This window comes from Balaenoptera physalus (genome assembly GCF_965194825.1).
Source record: "Balaenoptera physalus genome assembly, chromosome: 11".
NCBI classification, from domain to species: Eukaryota; Metazoa; Chordata; class Mammalia; order Artiodactyla; family Balaenopteridae; genus Balaenoptera; species Balaenoptera physalus.
The window spans coordinates 71,196,381-71,216,005 of NC_138896.1; the positions used below are offsets into that span (position 1 = coordinate 71,196,381).

Consider the following 19,625-nt stretch of genomic DNA (forward strand, 5'->3'; position numbering starts at 1 on the left):
GCGGCATGTGGGATCTTCCCGGACCAGGGCTCGAACCCATGTCCCCTGCATTGGCAGGTGGGTTCTTAACCACTGCGCCACCAGGGAAGCCCTCCTTGGTAACTCTTGATAACTTCCACTCAACCTGTAGGACAGCCCAGGTGCTGCTTCCAGGGGGCCTTCCGTAACTTCCTGAGTTTAATTCATTTCTAACCTATGACCGTCGCTTGGGACAAAAACACTCAAGAGCTCTCAGAGAAATGAATGAATATTAACAGCCTGAGCAGTTAGTTCCCACCCCCTCCAACACAGGCACACCATTCTCAGGATCACCCCTTCTCAGACCTTTCTTTCTCCAGACCTACCTCAAAGGTACACATTCAAAACATTTACTGTTTTCAAAGATGTGTGCTCACAACAACTCTATTCATAACTCCTCGCCCAGTCCCACTCTCCCAGACTCCTCCCCAAGAGAGCCTTGGGGTATATGAGAAGTGGGTCTGGCTGGAGAACAGCGAGCTCACAAAGACCAAACCCGTGAAAGCTCCCTGCCTCGATTCACATGTGCACGTGTGAAAATCAGGGCGAACTCCTCCAAGCACAGCTGTGTACCCTAAGTGATGCCAGAGAGCGGGCGCAGAGCCACCTGCGCAGTGGGGCTGGTGAGTTAGCCCAGGTAACTCGGTTCTCTCCTCTTAGACCACCCACCTACTGGGGTCCCAGCCGTCGGTACGAAAGCGCCAGGCGGGATGGTGCCCAGAAGGGCGGGGAGCGACCGAACTCGGTATGCACCCAGTTGAGCACAGCGGCGCGGTCTGATTACGTCATCCCTCCGCGCCCACCGACTGGCAGGTGATTGGCCCGTTGGCGCGGGGGCGTGGCCCCAGCGGCTGAGGCGAGCTGCGGCGCGCGAGCGGTTGGTCCAGCCCTCCGGCCTCGAGGCTACAGGCCGGACTCGGTGCCTTTGTATACGGCCGGCGGCAAGCATGGCTGGAATCCCCGCGCCAGGCAGCAGGAGGCGGAGCGGGCCCCCGGCACCCAGTCGTGGCCCGCCGCCCAGCACCCAGCACCCTCCGAGCAAGCGGGCCCGGGGCTTCCTCGCGACCGCCCCCCCAGACCCAGAAGACCCATTCGGCGCGCACGGGGATTTCACCGCCGACGACCTGGAGGAGCTCGACACCCTCGCGTCACAGGCCCTGAGCCAGTGCCCGAACGCGGCTCCGGACGTGTCCAGTGAGTGCGCCTTTTCCCCGAGGGTGGTGCAGACCTCGCTAGACCCACTAGATGACTGTGGCTTAGGAACCCCACGACCGCTGTTCCGGTGTCTTGCACTCACACTGCCACTTCACCTTTTAAAAATATAGGAACAGTTTGATTTAAGCAGCGGCGTGTCCCAAAAGGTCCTTTGATTTGGGAGAGAAATGTATCAGGAGTGTCAAACAGCCGATTTGGAATACCGAAAGCTAGGTTAACATTTTACTTTAGTTTCTATACTTTGGACCACTAAAGTTCTTAGTTCTTAGCAGAGATCCTTGCAACACGACTACCACCACCATCAGAATCATCACTACCTACACATGGGGACCCATCCTTATGACAGGTTTGGGAGGCTTTAGATCTAATAAAGACCACCTTTTCCCTTGGGCCGCATGAGCATAAGAGGGGCCTGGCAGAGGCAAGAGATAAGAGACTCATTCTTTTATACAACCAATAAATCGTACTAGGTGCCCAAACTTTAGGAGCTGCAGACACTTAGCAATAAACAAAAGACAAAAGCCCCCTCCTTCATGGAGCTTACATTCATTCTAGTGAAGTCTTGTGGGGCTCCCAGGAAGAGAAATCTCTACTTGGATGTCTTACATGCATCTTATATTCCACACAATCATTTCCTGGAAACCCAGTCATCCACCAGCATCTCCAGCATGGTGCCCGGCAAAGCATTCAGAAAACACTCAGAACATTTGATGACCAAATGTTTTGCATGGCAATGACTAGCACCACTCTCCATCATGTAGCACAAGGCAGGCAACAGCTCCCTTTCCTTGACCATGCATCTGATTCCTTTCCAAATCCTGTAACTTTACCTTCTTCATCTATCTCTGGAATCCATCCTCTCTGCATCATCTCTGCCATCCCCCTGATCTGTGTTACCATCACCCCTCCCCGGACAATAGTCTGCTAAATTGTTCCCACATTTCCAGTTATGACTCAAGTCAGACTTTACACCACAGCCAGAGTGATCTTTTCAAAACTAGAATCTCTGTGTCACACACAGATACACGTGAACATCCCTACTGAAAGCCTTTAATGACTTCACACTACTTCTAGAATAAAGATCAAAATCCTTAACATGGCCAGCAAGGCCCAGCATGGCCTGTCCCTTTCCCTCTCCTTCTGTGGGTTCTAGCCACACTAACCTTCCTTCATTCCTTGAATTCTCCCTGCTTCCTTATAATACAGAAACTGCTCATTGCTGTTTCTTACACACTGAGCGTTCTTTCCATCCATTCCCCATCGCCACTCATCTGGTTAGTTCCTGCTTGTTCTTCAGCTCTCCATTCAGTCATCACTTACCTGGGGAAGCCTTCTATTCATCGCGTTGGATCAAATCCCCTATTATAGGCTTTCCTATATTTGCTCTTCTCTGCAGCTCTTATAACAGTTGAAATTTTACATTTATTCTTGTGTTTTTGAGTGCCATGTAAGCTCCATGAGTGAAAGGACTGTATCCATTTTGCTCACCATTGTACCTTTCTTTAGAGGCTAAATTGTGCCTGGCATATTGTAGGTGCTCAGTAAATATCATTGAATAATAGATCACTGAGTTCTGACCAGTGAGATTCCCACAGCACCTTTCATCCTTTAGATGAGACTCTTAAAACTGGGTGCAGAATGGGGAGAGGGTGGCAGGATCTGTTATTTCCTGAGGATTGATTCATGTTCTTACGATGGAAAATACCTATAGTACTTACTAGATCTTTCTCTAATTTGCTTTCAAAAGTGATTGTTTTCAGCATTGTCTGGCGAAAGTGGGAAAATGTTGGGTCCTAAAAAGTATATGGGAACTGTTTTCTACAGATGTTCGTAAGGTCCCCAGATTAGATGGGATGTCAAAAAATCCTGCAAGGAAAAACAGAGAAAGTGTTCCAGTTAAAGATAATTTCGAATTAGAGTTACTTCAGGCACAGTACAAAGAGCTTAAAGAAAAGGTAAGTGATTTAACTTGTGGCTTTTGTAGTTAATTCATTCACTTATGCATGTGTTATAAAGCATTATACAATAAAATATATAAAAGTTTTAAAACAAGAGTCCAGATTCATCCCCATGAATTGGGGGAAAGAAAGCCAGAAAATTTTGGTTGAAACTAAATCCTGAGATTCCTAACAACCAGGGCAAGAAAGGAAACACTGTAAACCATATACAAAAAGATACAAACTTTCTGTTATAGCACTGAGATAAATTTATAGCCTATGTCTTATATAAGAAACACAACATCATAATGGTTGCTATTTTCATTAGCAGTTTTGCAAAAAAGCAAATATTCTTCATATGACTATCTGTAGGTCCCTAGAAAAAACAAGAACATAATGTAGAATTTTAGTTCTGTGAAGTGTGTGACCCAGATTGTTTAATACCTCTTAGAGCCTATAGAATCTGCATGCAGAAGTGACAAGTGTGTCCTTAAGCTATCTTGCTGAATATCCACTGTCCCAGGAATGGGCCTAGCAGATCATGGTGATGTCTGGTTGGTACAGATATATTTTGAGCACTCATTGGTCTGTTGGACATGTTTTAAATGTGTTTCTTCATCTCCCCAGCTACATGTTGAAACAAGTACATATAAAATTTTCCCTTACAAACTTTTCACAACATCAATTTGGGATTTACAGATGAAGGCAATGGAAGAAGAAGCGCTCATTAAAAATGGAGAAATTAAAATTTTACGGGACTCACTGCATCAGACAGAATCCATTCTAGAGGAACAGAGAAGATCACATTTCCTTCTTGAGCAAGAGAAAACTCAAGCACTCAGTGACAAAGAAAAAGAATTCTCCAAAAAGGTGACCCAGAGCATTTGTTTTGCTTGTACGGACATCAGCTTTGCCTGCTCAATGAGTTCTTTAGAAGCAATGACTAAAGTTGCTTATAAATCTTCCAGGAAGATTTCAACAGTTGTTTGTCTTAAATACTTTCGCTACCAACTAATTGCATGTACTTTTCTCCAGGCTCTGAGGTTTGGAAAAGGACTTAGATGAAACTCTGCTTTGCTGTGGTAGTCTAAGTTACTAGCTCACACTTTGCAGAAACAGCTAAAATTAGTGGGGTTTTTGTTGGGTTTTTTTTGTTTTTTGGCAGATCAGAAACTCAGTTGACCTAGCTTAGGCCAAAAGAAAATGTATTGGCTTCCATAACTAAGTCTGGGAAAACAGGTGTGCTGGGGCCTCAAAAGACTCAAGATTTGCCATGACTCATCTTTATTCTCTGTACTATTGATAGGCTCCATCCTTATGGTAGAGGATGTGTTCTCCAGGGTCTCCTGGGCTCTTATTTCATAGCTCCAGAGCAGACTGAAGACTTAGGGTTCCTTATCTCCAAGTTTTAAAATTCTGGGGAAGGCTCTAATTGGTCTAACCTGAGTCAGGTGCCTGCCTCTGAACTAGTCACTGTAACCAAAGAGATAATAGCTCCCATTCAAATCACATATTCAAAGGTAGGAAAATGATGTTTCTTGAGAGAGGGAGATACTGTTCTGGGAAGAAAAACAGTGGGTGTCCAGTATATACCACTTTCCTTCACTTCCCAAGGCTTCAAACTCAAGGACATGGGCCTTATTCTGCCATTACTTCATTCAGCAAACTTGGCAATCTTTAAAGAAGCACTGACCTGTGCCCAAGACTAACAGCAGTAGTTGCCTTTCCATATACATGATGAAGAGCAAGGGGTTTGCAATCAGACAAACCAGAGTTTGAATCTAGGCTTTATCACATTCAAGCAGTGACCTCAGGGTGATGACTTATGCTCTATGACTCATTTCCCTTATCTGTTCCAGAAAATAACCAGAAGGGCTGTCGTGAGACTTAAATGGTCCTGCCCTTGTGTCTGGTGCTGTGCCTGGGGAATGGCAGCAGTTACCATTGGCCAGAACAGCAGGTCTCCCCACACTGTACAAGGTTTTGGTAAAACTCTTCTAAATACTCAGCCCAGACCTTCAGGAAGACTTGGATTGTGCACCACTGTATTCACTAAAAGGTCTACATGTTACCATGAGATATGGTACCTTGTCAAGCTCTGTGCTGGGCATTTTACATTCACCATTCTTACTTAATCCCCCCAACCAGAAGACAGGTATTTATGTTACAGATAAGCTGGAGTTCAGAGAGGCTGAGTAAATGGTGTTTGAACCCTCACAAACTACCCAGCTATAGTTCAGGTCAAAATATCTTTCTAGAATACCATGCCATCTTTCAGGAAGAAGGTTAAAGCTTGCTATTTCAGGACATTTATGTCACAGCAGACTTTTATACTATCTCTCATTGCTTGTTTTTCCTTTACTAGCTTGAGATTTTGAAGCCCAGAGCTGTTTCTGTATATGTGATGAGGCCTCTATAAGTATGCTTCTTTTGCCTTCCAGCTCCAGTCATTGCAGTCTGAACTCCAGTTTAAAGATGCAGAGATGAATGAATTGAGGACAAAGCTTCAAAGCAGTGAACGAGCTAATAAACTAGCTGCTCCCTCCATTTCCCATGTCAGGTAATGATGGTGCTAGAGGGAGAATACAGTTTTGTATCGTTTAGTAAAAAGTCTGAATAACAATGTCAGGCTAGTCCTGAACAAAGGTCGTTTAGACTCTGCCACTGGGGCATAGATGCTCTTTCCTGAAGGCCTCAGAGATGGTTTGGATGAGACTAGAATGGTTTGGGGCATCATAGCATAAAGGCCCCGCACTCTAGAAGTGCTTCCTCCCTGTAGACTTTATAAACACAATACAACTCCTCGGGATGGAAAGAGGCTGGAAAGATGCTCTCCAAACTTTTGGAGTGGACCAGTCTTCATTTTTATGTAATTTGTTTCAAATAAATGATTTTCCCCAACTGTATTTCAGTCCCAACTGCTTGGAATATTTTTTCTCATTTGCTGTCCAGCAGTCCCCACATTTGCTGCAGATGTGATCAGCTTGTTAATGGTCTGTCCCATCCCCTGCCTGCCAGAGAAGTCTGGCACACTGTCAGGATCAGCCTTGAAATTTGAACAGTGTGGGTCAGGTCGTCTTTTTCTGGCATTCAACATTCTGCTGCCTTTGCTTACTATGGGCAGGGTGTGAAATAGAACACTTCTTGCCTTGAGTAGCCCAGGTAAGACAGGAGAGCAGAGGGAGTCCATCCTCACCTCTTCACACTAACAGGAGGGCCTCAGCATTATCTGATCCAATCAGAGGGTTAAGACTGCTTCTCTAACATAAAGACCCTGGCACCAAGGCACTGGCTCAGTTTCCAAGTTGCAAGACAAAATACACCTTTTACTAGACCCTCTTTCTCCTGAAAATCTTTTCATTCAGTCCCTGACTATTATAAAAGAGGTTGTTCCAAACTAGTGGTTACCAGGGGGGAGAGGAAATGGGAAAGAGGCAATATAGAGGGATAGGGGAGTAAGAGGTATAAACTATTAAGTATAAAATAAACTACAAGGATATATTGTACAACAAAGGGAACATAGCCAATATTTTATAATAACTATAAATGGAGTATAACCTTTAAAAATTATGAATCACTACAGTATATGCTTATAACTTATATAACATTGTATAGCAACTGTATTTCAATTAAAAAAAAAAGAGGTTGCAAACTGAAAAGATGTTTTGGTGGAATTGGAAATAGTAATGGAATTATAGCCAATACTTTTGGGTGATTGGAAGAAGGTGGAAGCAAATGAAAAGATTTTTTTTTTCAACAATTTGAATCAAAATGCCTTGAATTTTGCATTGCTGTCCTGACAAAGAATAACAAACGTGTAATAGATAAAACTTTTGGTCAAATCACCTAGACAGGAAAAGTTTAAAGTTTGTTAGAAGTTTTATAACCAGGTATTTTACATGGTGTTAGCAGAATCATTACTTTGCTTTCATAGTTAACTTTTTCCAGTCCCAGGAAAAGCCCTTCTGTGGTTATAAAGCCAGAAGCATGTTCTCCACAACTTGGAAAACCATCTTTCCCTACAAAGGAGTCTTTTAGTGCTAACATGTCCCTTCCCCACCCCTGCCAGACCGATCCAGGATATAAGTCCCTGATGGGCAAAGAGGGTAAGTCAGTCTATCCATCATCTGTTGCTCTATATCAGACTACTCAGACTTGAGCCTTGAAACATTTGAGTATTTATTTTCTCCTCGTTTCTGTGGGTCAGCAGTTCTGACAGCACAGTGGGGATGGTTTGTCTCTGCGGGCACTGAAGGCTTGTAGGGGGCTGGAGGATCTATTTCAAGGTGGCTCACTCACATGTCTGGCAGTGGAATTCCTTTCCACATGTGGGTCTTTCCACAGGGCCACTTGGCTGATCTCATAACCTGGTAGATGGCTTTCTCTAGAGCTAGCAAACCCAGAGCGATAGGTGGAAGCTATCCTTTTTATGGCCTAGCCTTAAAAGTCACATAGCATCACTTCTGCCACATTCTGTTTGTTAGAAGTGAGTCATTGAGTCTGGGCCATGTTCAAGGGGAAGAAAACTAGGCTGCACCCCTTGAGGAGAAGTGTGTCAAAGAATTTGCAGGCATATTTTAAAACCTCCAGTCAGCATCCTTTGCCATCCCAGAAACACAGCTAGTATGCAGGAACATGTGCTCCTTTCATCGCCCAGCTGAGTCCAGACTGAGGGAATGCTACTGCTTTCTAGAGAGACAGTCTAGCATTAGTAGGTTTTCACTCTGAGACTGTGCTATGCCAGTTTATCTTACAATTCAGATACATTGCCTTTCTTCTACCATCAACCCTTTCAAGTCATTAGCATCACGCCACCCCTGAGAACTACAGCTACTCACATTTTTGACATTTAGCAACTTCAGGAGCGGTTATCGGGTAGTGTTATGAGCCCGCGGTGGAGCCCACTAGCCTGGCCGAGAGTCCCAGTCACATTGCTTACTGGCTTGTATGATTTGAGCAAGTCCCTTAACCTCTGTGCCTCAGTTTTCCCATTTGTACAAGAGAGCCAATGATAACACCTCCTGGTTGGGTTGCTGTGAGGAACAAGAGAGCTAGCATGTATAAAGCTCTTAGAACAGTGTCTGGCACATAATAAGAATCATATAAAATGCTTTTATGTTATTGCCTGATTTTGAAGTGGGGCAAACAATTTAATTTTCTTTTCCTTTCCTTTCCTTATGCAAGTTCCTGTTTTATATGAGGAAGGCAAAGATGTGAAGGTTCTTGAGTTGCTTTGGCTCTTATTTTGATCCAAAGTTGAAGAAGTAGAACAATGTATGTTTTAAACTCATTACATTTAAGAGTTTCTGATACACTTGTGCTTTTGTGTTCCAGTTTTGATTAACATATTATCTGTTATTCAGAGAATAAGACCCACAGTCTGGGAGATGACCCGATAAAGCAAGAACAGTCCCAGAAAAGTCCTGTTGACAGCTGGATGCAGAGATCAAACACTCAAGGTACCAGAATGCCTGCTCCTTCTGCAGGAGGCCTGCCTGGGTCCGATCATCCTCTGTGATGCTGCAGTGGAATTGCCTAGGGAACTGTCCTGGGCTCAATCAGCACCCCAGGCAGTGCTTTAGAGGGTCCAGGGGAGTAGGAGTCTGTGACTTAAGCAGAAGACTATAAAATAGAAGGGACCAAGAGCAAGTATGCCTCCGAGCCTTCAGTACCCACGGGCGTCTCAAGGGAACTTAGTGGCAGTTTAGAGGATAGTTGGCATCATAGAAAAGCACTCTCATGTCAGAACCTTCTACAGTCACCTTGTCTTCTGCAGGCTCCATTTTGATAAACCTTCTCCTGAAGCAGCCTTTGATCCCAGAGTCATCCCTAGGTCTGTGCCACCTCCTGAGCAGTTGTTCTGAGGCTCCTACCGGCACCCTGTTCCAGCTACCTGGGCTTGGCAGGTAAGCATAAGACTCCTAAAAAGCTTGTTTGGAAGAAGTTTCCAGGAAGCAAGTCCCTATCTGGTCCTGACCGGCCTAGGAGGTCTGCTCTGGGCAGGAAAACTAGAGAATTTAGCAGGCAGGTTGTTTGGGTCCCTTGACCTTATCTCCCTCTCACACTTGTTTTCTTTTGTGTCTGTTGCTAGTACCTTGACTGGGATTTCAAGCCTGAGGACCACAGGTTCTTGTGATGGGTCATTTCCCCTCTTGGCCCTGAGAGAAGCACAGAACCTGGCACTTACTGGACTGAATCTGGTGGCCAGGAATGAAGGCTCCTGTGACAGAGACCCAGCAGAGGGAGGTGGAAGGGCCTTCCCACTCTGCCAGCTTCCTGGAGCTGTGCACCTCCTCCCCCTGGTACAGTTCTTTATCGGCTTACACTGCCAGGCTCTGCAGGATTTGGCAGCAACCAAGAGAAGCGGAGCGCCTGCGGACTCACCAACACATCCCTCCTGCGTGAGCTCTGGGGTAGAGGCCAGCCCTGAGGACTCACTTTGCAACCTGGAAGCCTTCTCTGTGGCTTCACTAAGCGTTCTTCAGCACCTGGTGTGCCACAGCGGAGCAGTCATTTGCCTGTTACTATCAGGAGCAGGCGCGGATTCTGCTCCTAGGGAAGGAGACCAGAGCCTGGTTGACGGACATGGTCCTGGGGATGTGACCTCAGCCCCAGCGGGGCTTGCCGGTGACCAAGGCCAGCATCCACTATTGAAGATGCTTCTTCAACTTTTGGCTTTCTCTTCTGCAGCAACAGGTCACCTTAAAGCCAGTGTCCTCAGCCAGTGCCTTAAGGTTTTGGTGAAATTAGCTGAAAATGCTTCCTTTGATTTCCTGCCCAGGTATAACGCAGCATGGGAGTCATGATTCCTTGTGGGTCTTACCCGGCCTCTTGAGGTCTGTCCTGTGGCCCCTCTACTTGTTCCCATCTTGACTCGTCCATACTGCTCAGCTCTAAGCCTTGGTTTAGGTTCTTAGCTAGAGTTCTGAAGTGATGGGAAGTGGGGCCAGCAGTTAGAAGAACCAAGGCAGTGGTTTATTTGGCTTAGTTCTGCCTCTGGATAGTAGGTAAGCAAAAGACACATGTGATAAAAGAAGGCTGCTAGTCACTATGGAAGAGTGTCCTGCCCCCGAAACAGACAAAGGCTGAGCCAAGAGGCCTTTGAACCTGGGACATGGATCAGGTGAAGACCAGATTTCACAGCCCCATTGAAGTTTAGTTTGGTGGGATTCCCTGAAGAAGCAGAGGGTGTGCGGAGGGTCTGCAGCTACAAGCCGACCTTGCTGGGCATCTGCCCATCATCATGGTGTCCACCACTGGCATGAGCCACAGGTTACTTGCTCTTCTTTGAAGGTTTGTTGCAGAACACTGTTGTCATAAATTCCTAGCTTGGGATTCCAGACCCTCAACACTGGGAAGGTAAACACCACCCAGCCAGTCCCCTCGTCCTGTAATCCCATCTCCCCCTCAGCATTCCACCAAGAGGCCAGTTCCTCTGTTGGATGTATCTTAAGCCTTTTTGTCTCTGAACTCAGAATACCTGTTTGCTAAAAACACTTCTGGATCCTGGTTTCCATATGAATATATTCTGGCTTGTCTGGTGCATCCTAAAGGTGGTGCTCAGAGCTAGACACAGTGTACTGCAGAGCAGTGTGAGCATCAAGGTAGGCGCGTTACCATCACCCAGGTGACTGGCAGGGGACCCAGCTCATGGTGGCTGATTGCTTCTTTTATTTATTTATTTATTTTTTTTGAGTCTTCTCTTTCCTTTTATTTTTTTAAATTCCATAGTGCTTTACAATTTTCAAAAGTTTCACACATGATTTCATATAATCCCATAACAATGCTTTTTTTTAATCCCCTACCCCTATATTGCCCTCCCTCCCTTCCCTCTCCCCACTGGTAACCACTAGTTTGTTTTCTGTGTCTGTGAGCCTGTTTCTTTTTTGTTTTATTCACTAGTTTGCTGTATTTTTTAGATTCCACATACGATATCGTACAGTATTTGCCTGTCTGACGTATTTCACTTAGCATAATGCCCTCCAAGGCCATCCGTATTGCTGCAAATGGCAAAATTTTGTCTTTTTTATGGCTGAGTAGTATTCCAGTGTGTGTGTGTGTGTGTGTGTGTGTGTGTGTACACGTGTACCACATCTTCTTTATCCATTCATCTGTTAATGGACACTTAGGTTGCTTCCATAACTTGGCAATTGTAGGTGATGCTGCTATGAACATTGGGGTGCATGTTTCTTTTCAAAGTAGTGTTTTCGGTTTTTTTCAGATATATACCCAGGAGTAGAATTGCTGGGTCACATGGTACTTCTACTTTTAATTTTTTGAGAAACCCCTATACTGTTTTCCACAGTGGCTGCACCAATTTACATTCCGCCAACAGTGTAGGATGGTTCCCTTTTCTTCACATTTGTTATTTCTGTTCTTTTTGATGATAGCCATTCTGACTGGTGTGAGGTGATATCTCATTGTGGTTTTGATTTGCATTTCCCTGATGATGAGTGATATTGAGCATCTTTTCATGTGCCTATTGGCCATCTGGATGTCCTCTTTGGAAAAATGTCTTTTCAGTTCTGCCCATTTTTTGATTGGGTTGTTTGTTTGATGTTGAGTTGTATGAGCTGTTTGTATATGTTGGATATTAACCCCTTATCGGTCATATCATTTGCAGTTATCTTCTCCCATTCAACAGGTTGTGTTTTCATTTTGTCGATGGTTTCCTTTGTCGTGCAAAAGGTTTTAAATTTAATTAGGTCCCATTTGTTTATTTTTGCTTTTGTTTCCTTTGCTCTAGGAGATGGATCCAAAAAAAAAAAATTGCTGCTATTTATGTCAAAGAGTGTTCTGCCTATGTTTTCCTCTAGGAGTTTGATAGTATCTGGTCTTCCCTTTAGGTCTTTAATCCATTTTGAGTTTATTTCTGTATATGATGTTAGAGAATGTTCTAATTTCATTGTCTTACAAGTAGCTGTCCAGTTTTCCCAGCAGCACTTATTGAAGAGACTATCTTTTCTCCACTGTATAGTCTTGCCTCCTTTGTTACAGATTAAATGACCTTAGGTATGTAGGTTTATTTCTGGACTCTCTATTCTGTTCCATTGATCTATGTGTCTGTTTTTGCACCAGTACCATACTGGTTTTTTTTAGCTTGAGATTTTAATTTTATTTATTTATTTATGGTTGTGTTGGGTCTTCATCTCTGTGCGAGGGCTTTCTCTAGTTGCGGCAAGTGGGGGCCACTCTTCATCGCGGTGCGCGGGCCTCTCACTATCGTGGCCTCTCTTGTTGCGGAGCACAAGCTCCAGATGGCGCAGGCTCAGTAGTTGTGGCTCACGGGCCTAGTTGCTCCGCAGCATGTGGGATCTTCCCAGACCAGGGCTTGAACCCATGTCCCCTGCGTTAGCAGGCAGATTCTCAACCACTGCGCCACCAGGGAAGCCCTACCATACTGTTTTGACTACTGTAGCTTTGTAGTATAGTCTGAAGTTAGGGAGTATGATTCTTCCAGCTCTTTTCTTCTTTTTCAAGATTATTTTGGCTGTTTCAGGGTCTTTCATGTTTCCATATAAATTTAAAATTTTATTCTAGGTTCTGTGAAAAATGCCATTGATAACTTCATAACAATTGCACTGAATCTGTAGATTGCCTTGGGTAATATAGCCATTTTGACAGTATTGATTCTTTCAATCCAAGAACAGTGTATATCTTTCCATTTATGTCGTCTTCAATTTCTTTCATCAGTGTCCTATAGTTTTTGGAGTACAGGCCTTTTGCCTCCTTCGGTAGGTTTATTCTTAGGTGTTTTATTCTTTTTGATGCGATGGTAAATGGGATCGTTTCCTTAATTTCTCTTTCTGATAGCTCATTGCTAGTGTATAGAAATGCAACAGATTTCTGTATATTACTTTTGTATCCTGCAACTTTACCGAATTCATTGATGAGCTCTAGTAGTTTTCTGGTGGCATCTGTAGGATTTATGTATAGTAGTATAATGTCATATGCAGACAGTGACATTTTTATTTCTTCCTTGCCAATTTGGATTCCTTTTTATTTCTTTTTCTTCTGATTGCTGTGGTTAGAACTTCCAAAACTATGTTGAATAAAAGTGGTGAGAGTGGTCATCCTTGTCTTCTTCCTGATCTTCGAGGAAATGCTTTCAGCTTTTCACCAATGAGTATGATTTTTTTAATTTTATTTATTTATTTATTTGGGCTGCGTTGGGTCTTAGTTGTGGTATGTGGGATCTTCGTTGAGGCATGCGAGATCTTTAGTTGCAACGCATGGTCTCTTCATTGTGGCATGCGGGCTTCTCTCTAGTTGTGGCATGTGGGTTTTCTCTTCTCTAGTTGTGCGTGCAAGGTCCAGAGCTTGTGGACTCTGTAGTGTGGCGCACAGGCTCCAGAGTGTGTGGGCTCTGTACTTTGCAGCATGTGGGCTCTCTAGCTGAGGCGCAGGAGCTTAGTTGCCCTGAGGCACATGGGATCTTAGTTCCCCGACCAGGGATCGAACCTGCATCCCCTGCTTTGGAAGGCGGATTCTTTACCACTGGACCACAAGGAAAGTCCCTACCAATGAGTATGATGTTAGCTGTGGGTTTTTCATATATGGCCTTCATTATGTTGAGGTATGTTCCCTCTATGCCTGCGTTCTGGAGTTTTTCTCATAAATGGATGCTGAACTTTGTCAAAAGCTTTTTCTGCATCTATTGAGAAGATCACATGGTTTTTATTCTTCAGTTTGTTAATGTGGTGTATCACATTGATTGATATGTGGATATTGAAAAATCTTTGCATCCCTGTTTCTTATTTTTTAAATGAATGAATTCCAGGAACCACATTTTTAGCAGTTCTCTTGGTAGATATATCATCATTCTATTCCTGTTGAGCTTGTCCACAATAACATCAAAAAACAGCCATTTAATGGGTGCTTACTGCAGGCCAGACACAGATGCCTTCTGTTCACTAGCTTGGGTGGCACCCTCAGAGCCCTGTGTCTTCACGCCCAGCACAGAGCCTGGCTCACTGTGAGCACTCAGTGTTTGTTAAATGAATAAACCCCATGTTGGGGTAGGGAAACTTGTCTGAAACCCCAGAGGGAATGTGCTAGATCAGCCAGTTAGGCTCCTGAATCATTGTTCTTGATCACTGTCTGATGCCACATCCCACGCAGTGCTTCTCTGAATTCCTTCATGCTTGCAGGCTGAACCCCATTACCACACAGCTTCTTGTTCCCCTTGAAGTAAAAGCCAGGGACAGGTGCTACCAAGGCTCCATAGCAGTATGCGATACAACACGAGCAGCCAGGCAGGCTGTGATCTCCTATGAAAGGCACCACTGCCCACCCAGGCTTGAGGGCACATCATCCCCTCAGACTCTTGTCTTCCCACTGCATCTGTTTTAGGGGTAGGTCCAGCGTAGCTCCCCAGGTACTGGCATGGCAGGCGCTTTTGAACAAAAAGTTCTCATCCCCAGCTCAGCCAGGGCAGCATGACTTATTTATTGTGCATTTAAGGGCTGTGCCAAAAAAAAAAAATTTCATTTAAAAAGAAGGCTCCGATGCTATCAAAAATAATTTGGAAACCACTGTGTTGTATATAAAGATGGATTTTTTTAGTTTCAGGGGGCCACTTCTGGCCTAATAATGAAATTAGGTATTAACCGGTTAAACTCCAGTTTCCCACAAAGTTCCACACTCCCTGGTGACTAGAAACATTCAGCTTGTCTCTCATACAGAATTTGCTCTAAAATGAGTTCGCCCCAAATAGACCTTGCTTCCTAATGGTGTACAAGGAATATTCTTAGCCCTCGGTGCCGTGTGCATGAAAAGGGACATACCCGCAGAACTGCCCCTCCCCCCACCCACGAGGCTGTGTGGGTTGAGCAAAACGCAGTGCTTGTCTTGGGACTCGGTTCCTTGGTAATGAATGTGCCATCCCTTTGCCCACAAGACCAGGGGGAGAGTGCCCAAGCCCCTCACCATGCACACCCTGAGTGCGTACCTTCTCATACGTGGTGGCAGAGGAGCTGGTGTTTCCCGACAAGTGGGGAAAATTAAGTCTTCCTTGCCCAGCGAATGGTCTCGTAAGATCCAACCATAGCCAAGTCCATATTGTCACTGCTGACGCCTGGCCAGTCCTCTGGCAGTGGGCACAGGACATTTCTCTCACACTCAAGTTGAACCTGCCTCCCTGTTTGGGAGCAGAGGCAGGAAGGAGCCCAAGAGCAGTGTGGAGGCCGGCACCCGAGGTCCAGGGGGGCACCTCGTATTTGCTGGGTGGCACTGTGCCAGGTAAGGGCCTGTCATCTCTAAGCCACAGCAGTCCCACAGTGAAGGGTAGTACCCACTCATTCACCTGAAACAAGTATCAGCAAGTAGGGTGGCATTTGAACCCAGGTCTGTCTGAATCGAGTCTCCTTTTTACTGGCCTCTTCAATTTCCTGTTGCCTACCGTGAAAGGTGAGGGTGAGTTATGGGATTGGGTTGGAGGTGTCACGTCTCTCTGGGGTCCTGTGTTTCAGGTTCCAGTGCGTGTTCCGGGTGCTGCCACAGTGCCTGCGCCCAGAGACACCCCTGCCTAGTGTGCTGCTGACTATTGAGCTCCTGTCCCTCCTGGTGGACCATGAGAAGCTTGCACCTCAGCTCTGCTCCCACCGGGGTAAAGCAGGCCGGGGGCGCGCGTCTGGACTACGCCTGCAGCTTGGAGGGAAGGGTGGTGGCAGGGGCAGGTCCGGGGCCTCCTGAGGGCTTCTGCAGCTTGTACCTCAGGCACTGGGTGAGAAGGCGGATCCTGAGTGAGAGGTGGGGTGTCCTTTCCAGAACGCTGCCTCCTGCTGCTGCTGTACATGTACATCACATCGAGGCCTGACAAAGCCGCCTCGGAGACACAGTGGCTTCAGCTGGAACAAGAGGTAAAGACACAAGAGCCCCTTTTGTGCTGCTCACCACCCCACCCCACTCCACCCCACTCCATCCCACGTAAGAGCCACTCTTCTCCTTCCTCTGGGAATTAAAGGAAGCTTTAATTCATTTTGGTAACGTGTTGAGCCACTAGCAAGGTAAACTCATTTGGGGGGGCTCCATACTCCACAGATACAGTACAGTCGGAGCCCAGGGTATCCTGGGACTTGGCAAGGTTGCCTGGTGGCTGGATGTGGGCACGGAGGCAGGTGGGTCAGTGGTGAGACACAGGTGTTGGTCCTGAGTGTCTCCTGGGAAGGTCCCAAAACACTACCACCTCTTGGATCCCATTAGTGCAGACAAGCAGTTGCTGAGGCAACTGGAGCTCTTGTAGAAGCCTGAGAAAGCCCTTGCTGTGACCAGGGCCTCATTGTGCCATGGATGGGACAGTCTGTTCTTGTTCTAGGCTGTGTGGCTCCTGGCTAAGCTTGCTGTGCAGAGCCCCTCCTCCCCAGTCTCTGGTTCCAGCTGCCAGTGCAACGTGGAGGTGAGTGCCGGGGGCAGGCAGGGGCCGACAGCGGGCAGCTCTGTTGGCGGATGACAGGGCCCTGTGAAAGCATCCCATGCTCCTTCACCAGGGCTAGACCCTGGTGCCACTGCTCAGAACCTTCCTCACCCGGGTGGCTAGGAAAGATGCTGCCCAGCTAAGCAGGTTGTCAGGGTGCAGGGACCACCTGATCTGACCTCAGCCTGCGCCCTCCCCCAGGTGGTCAGAGCACTCACGGTGATGCTGCACAGACAGTGGCTGACAGTGCGGAGGGCAGGGGGGCCCCCGAGGACTGACCAGCAGAAGCGGACAGTGCGGTGTCTGCGGGATACAGTGCTGCTGCTGCACAGTCTGTCCCAAAAGGACAAGCTTTTCACTGTGCACTGCGTGGAGGTCCTGCATCAGTACGACCAGGTGATGCCAGGGGTCAGCATGCTGATTCGAGGGCTTCCTGACGTGACAGGCTGTGAAGGTGAGCCTGCAGGAGGGCCCCTCCCTGCCCCAGCCCACATGTGGAGTTTGCCCTGAAGTTCGTGGACAAATCAGACTACCTGGCCTTAGGTCAGCAGCGCTCCATCCACACAGCCTTTGCCAGCACTGGGGCCATTCTTTTCTTCCCGCTCCGGTTCTTCTCTCAGCATATCAGCCTGCCTTTTGCTCATATCTACTGAGTCGGCCTGGCAGAGCCACGGTTTTTCCAGAAACATCCCTGTCTGAATTGCCTTTGTATTATTTTGCTTGCAGTAGCTGAGGGAGCAAGGCCTGGGCATGGAAGGGACTGCTTAGTTCCTGTGGGCCTGGTGGGGAGGAGAGGTGGGACCTCCCCCAGTCCCAGCACCTTCAGGCAGGCCTTCACCCCAGAACCCTCTTGTTTTTGGCTCAGAGGCAGCCCTGGATGATCTCTGTACCGCGGAGGCCGATGTGGACGACCCCGAGATGGACTGTGGCTGAGGCCTGTGAGCATCGAGCCACATGGTGGCACCAGCACCACTACTTTCTTTACCTCATCCCCTGATTAAAAGCAATGACAGGCTGTTAGAGAACAGGCCAGCCTTATGTTTCCTGAGTCTGATCTGTGTCGGCTAAGTGGGAGGGACAGAGCAGGAGGGGGACCCAGGGAAGGCTGAGATCCTTCTTCCTGTTCCTGGCCGGCAGCCCCATGGTAATGAATCTGCTTTGAGGAAGGAGCCCTGCCTTGCCCTGCCCTGCCTGTGGAATTGTCCTGAGTCATCACTTTGCCAGAGGCCATGGGAAGAAACCATTGTGTGGCAGGGAAGAAGGTGGCCCTCAGCCCAGGCCTAAACCAGGGAGGCCTGGGAAAATGGGGCCAAGGGGTGGGTGCAAAATGGCCACAGCAGGGGTTCCCAGCAGGCTCGAGTCCTGGAGCTAGCCTGCCCCATAGCCCTGTCCTCCTGGTGTGAGGGCGTGAGGGCCCTGGTGCGTTGTGCCAGCCAGCAGGCCCACAGCGAGAGGTCTGAGAAGGCCTTTGGGGATAGCACTGTGGGTGCCTGGGGAGGACGGGTGTTGGCAGGAGGGACAGCCCAGGCAGGCTGACAAGCGGGGCGGGCCTTACTCACACCAGCCGCTGGGCGGGCTCAGGCTGAGTTTCACTTCCCGCCACTGCTGCCAGCAGCAAGAACCAGCTGGAGAGCGTGCACCCTGAGTCATTGCTGCCTGCCTGCTACTCGGTAAGTGAGGACCCCCGAGGGAAGGGGGTAGGGTGGGAGGGCCATGGGTACCTGCCCCACCAACCCCCACCGGACTAAGTGGGCACTAGAGGGAGGAGCCAGGCCTTCCCCTGAACAGAAAACAGTGTGCTGGTCCCACTAAGAAAGCCACCCCACCCTCTCTGGCTTCCTGCCCTGAAAATGGGTCCTGGAGCTCAGCAACAGTGCCTGCCCATGCAGGGAAGGCCAGAGGGGTGCTCCTGCCCACCCCACTTGCCTTACCCCTTATCACTGGGCACTCACACCCACCCCCCACCCCATGCTCCTCCCCAGGCTCAGCGGCAGATACCCACCATGGGCTCGCAGGCCTTGCCCCCGGGTCCTGTGCAGACCCTCATCTTCTTGGACCTGGAGGCCACTGGCCTGCCCTTCTCCCAGCCCAAGGTCACAGAGCTATGCCTGCTGGCCATCCACAGATGGGCCCTGGAGAGACTTCCCACCCCTCAGGGGCCTCCTTCAACAGTGCCCCCACCACCCCGGGTGCTGGACAAGCTCTCCCTGTGTGTGGCTCCGGGGAAGGCCTGTAGCCCTGCAGCCAGTGAGATCACAGGCCTGAGCACAGCTGTGCTGGCTGCACACGGGCGTCAATGCTTCGATGCCAACCTGGCCAACATGCTCCGAGCCTTCCTGGAGCGCCAGCCACAGCCCTGGTGCCTCGTGGCACACAACGGTGACCGCTACGACTTCCCCCTGCTCCAGGCAGAGCTGGCTGTGCTGGGCCTTGCCAGCGCTCTGGACGGCGCCTTCTGTGTGGATAGCATTGCTGCCCTGAAGGCCCTGGAGCAAGCTGGCAGCCCCTCAGAGCACGGCCCAAGGAAGAGCTACAGCCTGGGCAGCATCTACACGCGCCTGTACGGGCAGGCCCCACCAGACTCACACACAGCCGAGGGTGACGTCCTAGCCCTGCTCAGCATCTGTCAGTGGAGGCCACAGGCCCTGCTGCGGTGGGTAGATGCTCATGCCAGGCCCTTCAGCACCGTCAAGCCGATGTACATGGTCACAGCCTCAACTGGAACCAGCCCAAGGCCATCTGCTGCTACGGCCACTGTACCCCTGGCCAGAGCCAGGGACACCAGCCCCAACCATGGTGGAAACAGGAACCCTAAGCCCCTTTCCCCAGTGAAGAGCCCTGGAGCCCCACCCAGGGAGGGACTGCTGGCCCCACTGGGCCTGCTGGCCTTCCTGACCTTGGCAGTAGCCACGCTGTATAGGCTGTCTTTGGCCATACCCGGGCAGTAGGCCAAGAAAGAAATTCTGACTAATAAAGACCCTCCACAGCACCGAGTGATCACTCACCTCTACCCTCCGTGGCAGCCTGAGAGCCTCCCGCAC

General features: G+C 48.2%; 3 protein-coding genes across 4 annotated transcripts in view; 2 read left to right on the plus strand and 1 right to left on the minus strand.

Moving 5' to 3' along the window:
- CCDC51 (coiled-coil domain containing 51) overlaps window positions 1-15,646 on the minus strand; it is a 28,463-nt gene extending 12,817 nt beyond the window's left edge. The window contains exons 1-2 of the mRNA XM_082412002.1: window positions 15,121-15,646; window positions 2,952-3,099 (exon numbers count right to left, since the gene is read on the minus strand). The gene's annotated coding sequence lies outside the window, so the exon portion shown is untranslated. The remainder of the gene's footprint in view (window positions 1-2,951; window positions 3,100-15,120) is intronic.
- On the plus strand, window positions 826-17,616 carry ATRIP (ATR interacting protein). 2 transcript variants are annotated; one of them, XM_082411982.1, is made up of 13 exons: window positions 826-1,212; window positions 3,058-3,188; window positions 3,870-4,040; window positions 5,612-5,730; window positions 7,119-7,276; window positions 8,534-8,629; window positions 8,947-9,076; window positions 9,262-9,951; window positions 15,641-15,777; window positions 15,939-16,030; window positions 16,486-16,566; window positions 16,786-17,038; window positions 17,450-17,616. In XM_082411982.1, the coding sequence occupies exons 1-13, from the start codon at window positions 966-968 to the stop codon at window positions 17,515-17,517; spliced, it is 2,373 nt and encodes a 790-aa protein (XP_082268108.1). In that variant the 5' UTR covers window positions 826-965; the 3' UTR covers window positions 17,518-17,616. The 2 variants fall into 2 exon arrangements, with proteins under 2 accessions (XP_082268108.1, XP_082268109.1); XM_082411983.1 differs by lacking the exon at window positions 16,486-16,566.
- A 155-nt stretch (window positions 17,617-17,771) lies between these two features.
- Window positions 17,772-19,573, plus strand: TREX1 (three prime repair exonuclease 1). The gene is made up of 2 exons (XM_082412020.1): window positions 17,772-18,254; window positions 18,567-19,573. The coding sequence occupies exon 2, from the start codon at window positions 18,588-18,590 to the stop codon at window positions 19,530-19,532; it is 945 nt and encodes a 314-aa protein (XP_082268146.1). The 5' UTR covers window positions 17,772-18,254; window positions 18,567-18,587; the 3' UTR covers window positions 19,533-19,573.
- The last annotated feature ends 52 nt before the right edge of the window (window positions 19,574-19,625 follow it).